The 10,116-nt window shown below is 31.6% G+C and overlaps 2 protein-coding genes across 2 annotated transcripts; one reads left to right on the top strand and one right to left on the bottom strand.

Moving 5' to 3' along the window:
* Positions 1 to 204: 204 nt before the first annotated feature.
* On the top strand, positions 205 to 876 carry LOC133308246 (uncharacterized). Its single transcript, XM_061508852.1, has one exon. It carries the CDS (start codon positions 205 to 207, stop codon positions 874 to 876), a length of 672 nt encoding a protein of 223 aa, XP_061364836.1.
* A 5,243-nt stretch (positions 877 to 6,119) lies between these two features.
* LOC133308245 (protein TRANSPARENT TESTA 16) lies at positions 6,120 to 9,216 on the bottom strand. Its single transcript, XM_061508851.1, has 6 exons — positions 9,029 to 9,216; positions 7,818 to 7,887; positions 7,537 to 7,701; positions 6,674 to 6,715; positions 6,520 to 6,561; positions 6,120 to 6,344 (listed from the first exon to the last, which is right to left on the bottom strand). Exons 1-6 carry the CDS (start codon positions 9,214 to 9,216, stop codon positions 6,120 to 6,122), a joined length of 732 nt encoding a protein of 243 aa, XP_061364835.1.
* Between the last annotated feature and the right edge of the window lie 900 nt (positions 9,217 to 10,116).

The following is a 10,116-nucleotide window of genomic DNA, read 5'->3' as shown; positions in this document are numbered from 1 at the left end:
GTACCACAAGAAGGATACTTCAATTTTGCTTCCTCATCTGAATCTAAGATCTAATTAGGATTAACTATTTTTAAGCTTTACTACTATATATATATATGAACCTATTAAAGCACCCAATGAGACTATAACAGAATATTAGCTTTCTTGCCTCTATACACAAGTCTAATTTTCTTGTAAAGTGAAAACACCTTCTACCACTTCAAGATGGCACCCCTTGATTTTGATACTCTTAAAGATTTGCACATTTCTGCAAATGAACTCCTTCATTCTCCAATAGTTCAACAAGCTCTTGTTTATGAAGAAAAATGGGTTAATGATGTCTCAGAGTCATCTCTGAGGATGTTAGAGGTGTGTGGTATCTCCAAAGATGTTCTTTTGCTAGTAAAAGAACACCTTCAAGAACTTCAATTTACTTTATGCAGAGCAAGTATTGGTGAACCAAGAATTGAGGAAAAAATCACAGCATACAATTGCTATAGGAAGAAGTTGAAGAAAGAGATTCTAAAGTGTTTGAAGGGTATGAAGAGTAAAACAGTCACTTTGCACCCTCTAATGGAAGAACAAAAACTAAAGTTGGTTGTTGATGTGCTAAGAGAAGTAAGGGTGGCCAACATTTCCATTGTGGAATCACTATTGTTCCTAATTTCCTCGCCCTGGTTGGATTCAAAATCAAGGAAATTGTCTTTCACGTCAAAGCTTATGCGTGTGAGTTTGCAGAATTCGGATGATATCTATGATGCCATGGTGCTTCAAAGTGCAAACAAAAGGTTAGCAGGGGTTCAGATGGCAATAGAAGATCTTGAGGTTGAGTTGGAAAACATGTTTAGACGTTTGATCCACACAAGGGTTTTGCTTCTAAACATACTTACCAACTAGGAAATTTTGTAGGAACCCAACACCAATGACATGGATCAACTAGCTACTATGGATACAATGGTTGTTATTCTTTTTAAGCATATTATTTAGTTTTTTTTTAACCATTCCCTCTATTCTTTGATTGTTTCAAATAACTATATTGTAAATCTGCAATCAATATCCAATATAATTTAACAATGTTTATTCCTTCTTGAGAGTTACATATTTACATCCTATTGAAGATAAGTTCGGTGGGATTTCAGGATATGGATAAGGTACCCTTTCTTGTATAATTTAGTCTAAAAATTAATGCAATCAAATAGCTAGCGGTAAGGGTGTTCTGAATTCTTAAACAAGTAAATTAAATTAAACCACAGTTTGATTTAGTTTCTTTTACTATATAGTTTGATTTGTAAACAAAAATATATGTACAGTTTGCAATGGCCAAATATATGGAATTCATATCCTTACACCAATGATTTAAACATTTTGTCCATTCTTCCGCACATGTCGCAATAAATTTCAGCATTTATAGGAACAAGATTAAAACAAAGACATGCAGAGATGTCTAACAAGGCTAGAACTTAGGGAGAAACTACTCAGTTGATTTTCTCTTTCTATTTTAAATCAGTAGCACTCCCCTTCTTGAAGGATGCCATTAAGGATTGAGCTGTCTCATTACATTGCAAATAACATTATAGCAAATAAAAAAAGAAATTATCTACTCCCTGCAAGAGAATGACAAAAAGAAAAAGATGTGGGCATATAAATGAAGATTAAAGACATATATACCACATTTAAATAAGCAGAACAAGTCTCTGACTTGATCCCTTTTTTTGTTTGAATAGTCCCGAAGTTGGAACCAACGACAAATACTGTAGTATGCGCCTTGGTGGGAATAAGGACTTCCTTGTACCTACTCTTAAATGCAAGCAAGACTAGAAAATTGATTGTTCTATCACGGACTCTGCCCCAAGGAAAAATAAATGAACAAATGAATAAAATTTTGAAGAAGTAATTAGATAGTTGCATGAAATAAGACAAGATATACAAATTGGGAAAAGTTACTCTACCTGTCTTTTTTTTTTTTTTTTTACCTTTGTTTATCATTCTCCAACATTATTATATCAAAATATCAATAAGATAGAAAAATGATAAAGGTAGTTGAGATTCTAATTTTGTTGGAAAGGGGTAGACAAAGGTAGACAGAAAAAGAGATAGGTAGAATAACATATCCTATACAAATTATACATATTTCAAAAATATTGTACATTACAAATTAGAGATAAGTTATTCTACCTATCTTTTTTATGCCTACCTTGCTTATTACTCTCCAACGCCGTTAGATCAGAATTTTAAGATGAGAGAAAAATAGTAAAGGTTAATTGAAATTCTGATCTAACAGTGTTAGAAAGTGATAGGTAAAATAGATAAAATAACTTATTCCATCAAATTATACATAAATAACTTTCCTTGATGGTTTGAAGGGTCGTTGCCTTGCCCTTATCCAAGCTGCATCTTATGTTCAAAAACAGAGGGAGTACCTAACTGTGAATATTTTTTGCATGCTATTAGAGACCTGCTAAAAAAGAGAGAGTAGAAGATCACCTTGTCTTATCTTTTGTACCTTTCAGTATTTCTAGAATGTATTTCTAAGCGTCAATAATGTAAATTTTAATATCACCCGATAATTTAAATTTTTAAGTGAAATCACATTAATAATTTTATATTAATATATCTAAATACGATAGGCAGAGCAAAGGCATACAAAGAAGAGGATCAAGTAGATATAATACCTTTCATAGAAGCAAGCAATAGGTGCCAAAATAGCTGAAATTTCCTATCAATATGTTAGGTTGGTCAAGTAGTCCATTCCTTTCATTGAGAACCTTCTTGAGAAATACAATGACAAAAGCCAGAGCTAAATTATGATTAGAATCATCACAAATACCGGCTTCCACAGTTCATTGAAATTTAACAACGTCATGATTTTTTTTTCTCTTAATTAGAGTTTGTTGTTTGTAGAGCTTTGGTAGAATGATAGGATGCCGGATATCCTGTTCAGTATCTGGACTTTTGGGCCGATGTTTTATTGTGTGAATGCATTTCTCCCAAAAATAATTGTCCTTTATAATGTTATTAGAATAATTTTTCTAGAGGCAATGATAGTTCTCGCTGTTAAACAGTGGCGGTTAACACGACATAACACAATATAATATGGCTTTAACATGAATAGAATACAAATTTAAAAATGAGTCAACACTTTCGACATGAATACAATCCACTAATTTTGTTAATTAACACGATAGATACGAATAATCTGTCAACTTTAAAGTATGTTGTCATTTATTATCCGAGTTAACTAAACACGACGCAATACAAATACTCGTATAAGAAAATTAACACGGATATTTTTGCAAATTGACACACGACAATAGACAAAATTTTTCGTTTCAAGTTATTATCAATGTGAACACGAACCGAAACACGAATTATTTGTATAGGGTCAATGGGTTGTATTGAAAATTACGACATCTAATTAATGATAACTAATTTACATTTAAATATTACAAATAATTATGGTTCTTATAAGAGAATTATAATTGTCACTATTGCATTATATTATTTTTATTATTATGAGAAATATAAGTCTTATGTTGTATAAAAATACTATCTTATGCAATACATTCATAGTATTTTATGTCATTTTTTTTTTTAAATTATGAACTCCACATATTTTTTTTTGGTATTTGAACTCCACATATTTGTCTCACCCACAAGAGTATTATCTCCAATAACATGAGATTAGTAACTCCTTATTATTATTATTATTAGGAAAAACTTCAAAAAAAACCCTATAAATTTCTTTAGAATCACTTACCTTTTCCCCAAAATTTTAATCATTTACCTCTGTATCTAACTTTTTTTTATCATTTACCCTTAACTTGATTTTTCATCCAAAATTGCAATTAACAGTGTTAGTTGTTTTATAAAATACCAAAATTACCCTTTAATTATATATAAAAAAAAAATGTTGTCGGTGTTTATATGTTGAGAGCTGTGGCCATATCCTCTCTTTGTCATCAGTTATGCCTCTGTTAAGCCAGTTATGAATATCCACAGTCTTTGAGCTTCATACCTACATCGGTTTAACTTCTCCTTTTTTCTACGCACACGAAGTCATCTGACCGAATTCCTAACTTTATTTTGTTTCAGGTTTGGAAAATTTTGTATATAATATTATTCTGATTAGGCATAAAGAATTTTTTAAAGCATCAATCCACTATAATATTATTCTAATTTTTTTTTTCTCAATCCTTTCAAAAAAATTTCTTACTGTTTCGTTAAAAAGTGTTGTCGAAGTCCAAAACCTTCATAGTCATACCCTTATCAGGTTCGACGAAGCCAGCTGTAGAGTTTGCACAAAAAGGTCTTTCTATACTGAAGTTTTTTTACCTTGCATTGTAGTAACAAAAATAGCTTGCTAGAATGACAAAGGCCTTCTTCTAGAATGAAACAACACCTGCAGTAAACGAAGATTTAAAATATGATGCAAAAGCTTTGTAGATGATAAAAAAAGTAATTAAAATAGATTGACAAACAGAAGCGTAATTGACAACAAATAAAATCAACGTGTTGTTTGTTTTTAAATTAAAATGTAGTTTTGGTATTTTATAAAAAAATTAACACTGTTATCTATAATTTTGGATAGAAAATCAAGTTAGGGTTAAATGATAAAAAAAAAACTTTAAGTAAGAAAATAAATGATTAAAATTTTCAAAAAGGAGGTAAGTGATTCTGAAGAAACTTATAAGGGGACTTTTGAAGTTTTCCTTTATTATTATTATAAAAAGGAAAGGGAAATCCAATGAGTCCCTCAAGCGCCTTTCACACAAAATATTTTAATGCATCTTTTTATTGGATTTTTCACCGCAAAGATGCATTAAGCATGAGAAATTTTTAATAATTTTTCACATTAATTTTTAGACCCCTCATTCAATAATTAACAAGTGTAAAAGTGATGAATTACACTTTTTTTTTTAATCTTCTATAGCTGATCAGTGCTTCCCATCTCGCGGCATTTTACCAAAAGAAAAAGGAAATTTAATTATGTGTTTTACTTATGACTATACGTTACTGAGTTTATTTGATAATATAAGTACTCATCCCCTTAATAGTGGTTAATATTCTTTATTAATTATATATACGCTTGCTCAAGAAAATCATTGGCCTTAACGATGCCTCTATTTCGATGTAAATTTTTAAGCTCTCAGGAATCTATGACCAGTTAATAACTAACTTAAAATATAACGTTGTCACGAGAATAGAACTATAATAATGTCTTCAATCCCTTCTTATAATACGTAAAATATATGAAAATCACTAAGATTTCCAATTAATTGTTATGTGCTATATATATCTAATCCATTCTACTGTCTCTTTGGATCATGTACATAACAAACATAAACACTTCGTTGTCCAACACACAACTGAAACTTTATGTATATACTAGACTAGAAAATTCCGATAAACAAGTTATTATTGTATCCTTTCAAGCTGGATGTACCACAGGAATAAAAGCCAGCGGGAAATCTGTCCGTATGTGGATAACAACACAAGTCACTTCATTCACAGAAGAAAACTCCATCTATCTGCAAGTCAAGATCCCATAGATATATCATTAAAGATAATATATGATTTACAAAATTTATAATTGATAAGTAACTTTCAATCAGCAATATGCTCTCTTTCTAAGAAAAAAATGAATTTACAATTTATATAGTCTTATTTGAGTACTTAATTAGTTTTATTTTTTTATATACTCACCTGTTTATCAATTACTCAATCAATACGATTCGAGTACTAATAACTCATTATAAGACGTGACTTTCCTAAGATCATTTTTTCTATTTGTAAGTCTTGAATTTAAGACCTCTGATTAAGGGGGAGGGAGTGCTTAATTAATTAAACTCACATAAACTAACACTTGTGTAACTACATAATCAATTTAGTATGAATTACGAATATCCCAAGTGCTTGTGTATTAGTATGAATCATGACATATTGCATAGAATCTCCATGAAACTACTCCATTAGCCAAGAAAAATATAATCAATTTATTGAAACTTAACTTTTTTTTTTTTTTTTTTGTAGTGTACAATCTTGAAACTTAACTTTAGTTAGCTTAATATATATGTTGCGTATGTCAATCAATAAAGAGAGATGATAACAAATAGCATTAGCGATTAACATATCAATACCATTTAATTTTGTGGCTCTGGGGCCCTGACTGAGTCATGAATATTGGGCTGCGCCAACTGAAGATATGGGTGAAGGTGTGGAAATGCAGGGGCAGCAAGTTGAAGGAAGGTACTAGTAGGTTGTTCTTCAAAGAAAGGGAAGTGATCCATTACTTGCTGATGTTGCACTGGTTTATTTGCTTCCACTGCTGCTTTCTGAAACTCAAACATTGTTCGGTGCTCCTGAATCTTTTGTGAGTGTTAACAAACATAAACTATCATTACGAATGGCCAAAATTAAATGTGTCATTGTTCGGTGCTCCAAAATTAAATGGCCAAAATTTACCCATTAAGCTTGGATGATTAGTTTAATGTAAGAATCTAATTCCAAACGGCACTTAAATTAATTTGGAGATACTCTTACCCAATTGGTCAAATTGCTGTTTTCTTCTTCCAAGATTCTTTCCTAAATTACAAAGAAGATAGAATAATTACGAATGATGCCATTTCTATGTTAAATATGGGGCTTGTGTGTGTGTATATATATATATATGAAAAAAAGCAATTATATGTGTCACCTTCCTGCGAAGATTCTCGATTTGCTGTTGTAAGAGCTCATTCTGCAGGGAAAATCATGTCAAATAATTTGTGTTGAAGATGGAGTCGTGAAATTTTGCGGGCAAATTACAAATAACTCCATGATCTTTCTATCATTTTCAATTTTCATACATAAACTCTATTTTGTAACACATAATCCCATGAAATTTAGGTTAGAATGAAACAAAATTAAATTCTGTAAGTTTTAACGTTTCATAAGTAAGGCTGGAAGTCGAACTAAGTTAGAAGCTATTAAATCTTCCATTTTTTTAAAGGTAGATAATTCTCCCGTCATGACCCAAGGGACCTTAAAATTGATAGAATTTCACGTTATTCTTTTTAATTAACTGAATCTTAACTTTTTATTAAGGGATTATTTGTAATTTACCCAAAATACTTTACATATAAGTTACATGTTCTTTTCTTTTTTTGATAAAGATAAATTTATTTTTTTTGGTGAATGATAAAGATAATTTACATATTAAACAAATGTTATTATATCTTAATATATGCTGTATGCACTGGATTTGTAGTAACAGAGTAACAAATGGCAAATAGAAACTATATTTGGTGGCAATGGTTAATGAATTCTAGCAACAAGGCTATAATTAAGCAACACAAAAAAATAAATTTAATACTTTAATCAAATATTATATTTTGGTTTAATTCACCGTTCATCATATATTATTTTCACTAAACATTTTTTAAAATCTCCCATCACTTTCATTTTTTTATTTTACTAAGCTCAAGTATTGATAAAATTTGAAAATCAAGCAAACAAAATAAAAAAGTTGAGCAATGAAAAACATAAAGTCAATCAGAAGAAGGAAGAGAGTATAAGCACCTGTCGATTTCGAACTTTGGCGACAGAGCTCTCTAAGTCTTCTTCAAGTTTCGTCAAGTCCTCAAATTTTAAGCAGCTCATATCCTCTCCAAGATAGCGTTGAATTCCCAATTCAAGACGTAGAGTTTCTTGCCTGAGCATTGCCACGTCATGGAGTAATTCTTGCTACAAATATTTGATGAAAGAACATTAATTAGGAATTAATATGATATGACTGAACTCATGCAAACTAGGCTTAATTTTCACAATATTAACTAAAATTTAGCACATGAGCCTAATACCCGGGGGTGATCATGTTCCACAATGCTAGTTCCTGTGGATCTCTGATACTTTTCTATCATCTGTTCCATCCTGAGAATTAAAGATTTCAGGTTAAATATTTATTCCACGAACAAAATCCATGATATATGCAAAGGCTTTATGTCAGTAATTAACTTCAAAACTTTTTTATTGCATTATCAAGAAATAAATAAATAAAATAAAATAATGTCAATTAGTATAAAATTTTGGTTCTCCCAAAAGTTAACGGGATGAATTTCTTTAAATACTTCAAATACAACATAAAAAATTCACACTCCGTACATTACAAGAAGTTAAGTTTCAACTACATCTCAATTGTGGCCTTAATTACACGTTGAATGTGCTACATTAGAAGTTTATTAATATTTAACATTTAATTGTAAGAGTATTGTAAGTTAATTACACAGAATTGATGCAGGAAAGAGGTACTTTGGTTTCATAACATTTAGGCTGAGGAAAATATTCACTATTAGTGATGGTTAGACATTTAACGTTTATCCCTTTTTAAAAATAAAAAAGATAAAAATAAGTACGTATTCAAATACTTCATATATATTCCCTTAAAAAACATGTAATTAACAGGGTCTGCGGAACAGAAACCCAAGCTAAGATTACAACGTTCCTTTGAAATCAGTGGCCTCTTTTCTTACCCCAGTAGATATTACCGCCTCTGACGGCAAAGCCATCACCACATTCACATTCAGCTTCTAGGAGACGACCCAGTAAGCAGAAAAAGAGAAATTGAGCTTGGAAATTCAAAAGTTTACAACTTTTTCACGGTTGATGGCAACAGTGATGGTTTGTAATTGGAAAGAGTATAAGAGTTTAGAGCACACACATTAATTACAAACATATGTGGGTTGAAAATGAAATCTATCCCCGTCACATGCCGTCTGAAAAAATAATTAAATTATAACTTGAACCCATCATCAGATCTGTAATCTCTATGTCAGATCAACACAGTTTCGAAGTCCAGGCACTCAAGTGGGTCAACGTTCCGTTAAAGAATGAAAGTTATAAACCTAAAACACTCTCATTCGTATGACATATATACATCATTATATTAACTCGACACAGAGATAGAAGGAGAACATTACATAAGCATCAAGGGTCACAAATCAAATTTTACAAGCAAGGATCCGAGAAATGAAAAAAAAAAAAAAAAAAAAAAAAAAAATGTACGCACACGCACCTCAAGGGTTCAGTGCAGTACTGAAACATCTTCCCAGTGCTGGAGAAGATGATAAGCCCAATCTCTGCATCGCAGAGCACAGAAAGCTCACGAGTCTTCTTCATGAGACCCGTTCTTCGCTTGGAGAAGGTGACTTGCCTTGTTGTGGTGTTCTGGATCCTCTTGATCTCAATCTTTCCGCGTCCCATCTTACAAACCCTAACTCTCTTTCTAGTCTTTGTTTCCCTCCCTGTATATTACCAGATATAAGTGAGAGGCTTTTAATAACACAATGCGTTTTTATGCTTTTTGCATGAGTTAGAATATGGAGAGAGAGAGAGAGAGAGAGAGAGAGGGAGGGGGTGAGCAAGGGTAAAAATGTCATTTTAGTGTTGGTGCTAAAGTCAGTGGCGGAGCCCATGTGCCATGCAGGTACGAGGATGATAGCATTCGAGTATATGAATCAGAATGTGGGGTCATGGAAAAGCAAAGAGGGGCATGACATGGAGTGGGTGATGATGGTGTGTGTGAGGGCAAGGGCATTTCATGCAATATTGTACAAAAAGCAAGGTTTGAAAGGTAATATTGCTAAAGCAAGAAGAGAATGAGTTGTTGCAAAACCGAACCATTATTTGGTTGGTTTAATGAGAAATCTGAACTTTACCACAATAGGTAAATGGCGAGAATGTTAAGGTTACTATAAAAGGATCCTCAAAGACTCATTTTAGAAACGACAAAGAATCAGAATCCCTCTGTACATTTATTGCCATGTGGTTGTAATAAGTAGCTTACTCATTGTCGATTAGAGACCGACTTATATCAACTGCATTTGAAAATGAAAATAGTGTTCACACTATGCAATTTGTGTGTCCTATTTTTATGCATATATGGCTGTGATTTGTGTGTATCTCTCACTTTTTCAATGGTCAATATGTGTCACACATTTTTCTTCACTTTAATTGTTTGCTTAATTTGGCAACAAGTAACATTTTGATGTGGTAGCTACTGTGTAAATTATTGAACTCGCCGATCATATCAATTGGGATTGATAATTAATTTAAAATTTTTAAATGTAATTTTTAGCAGTCAAATAACTTCAACGGTATTGT

The sequence above is a fragment of the Gastrolobium bilobum genome, unplaced genomic scaffold (assembly GCF_033153095.1).
Source record: "Gastrolobium bilobum isolate Gb01-03AN ecotype WA unplaced genomic scaffold, APGP_CSIRO_Gbil_v1 utg2351, whole genome shotgun sequence".
In the NCBI taxonomy this organism is placed as follows: Eukaryota; Viridiplantae; Streptophyta; class Magnoliopsida; order Fabales; family Fabaceae; genus Gastrolobium; species Gastrolobium bilobum.
The sequence above is the reverse complement of the archived record's forward strand: the minus strand, read 5'-3'. Positions and strand labels throughout refer to the sequence as shown.

Excerpts from the sequence above, each read along its gene's own strand:
- LOC133308245 (XM_061508851.1), bottom strand. The coding sequence starts at position 9,216 with ATGGGACGCGGAAAGATTGAGATCAAGAGGATCCAGAACACCACAACA. Across the intron at positions 7,702-7,817 it reads TGGAACATGATCACCCCCGG|CAAGAATTACTCCATGACGT; the intron begins GTATTAGGCTCA and ends AAATATTTGTAG. Across the intron at positions 6,345-6,519 it reads ACAGCAATTTGACCAATTGG|ATTCAGGAGCACCGAACAAT; the intron begins GTAAGAGTATCT and ends CACTCACAAAAG.
- LOC133308246 (XM_061508852.1), top strand. The coding sequence starts at position 205 with ATGGCACCCCTTGATTTTGATACTCTTAAAGATTTGCACATTTCTGCA.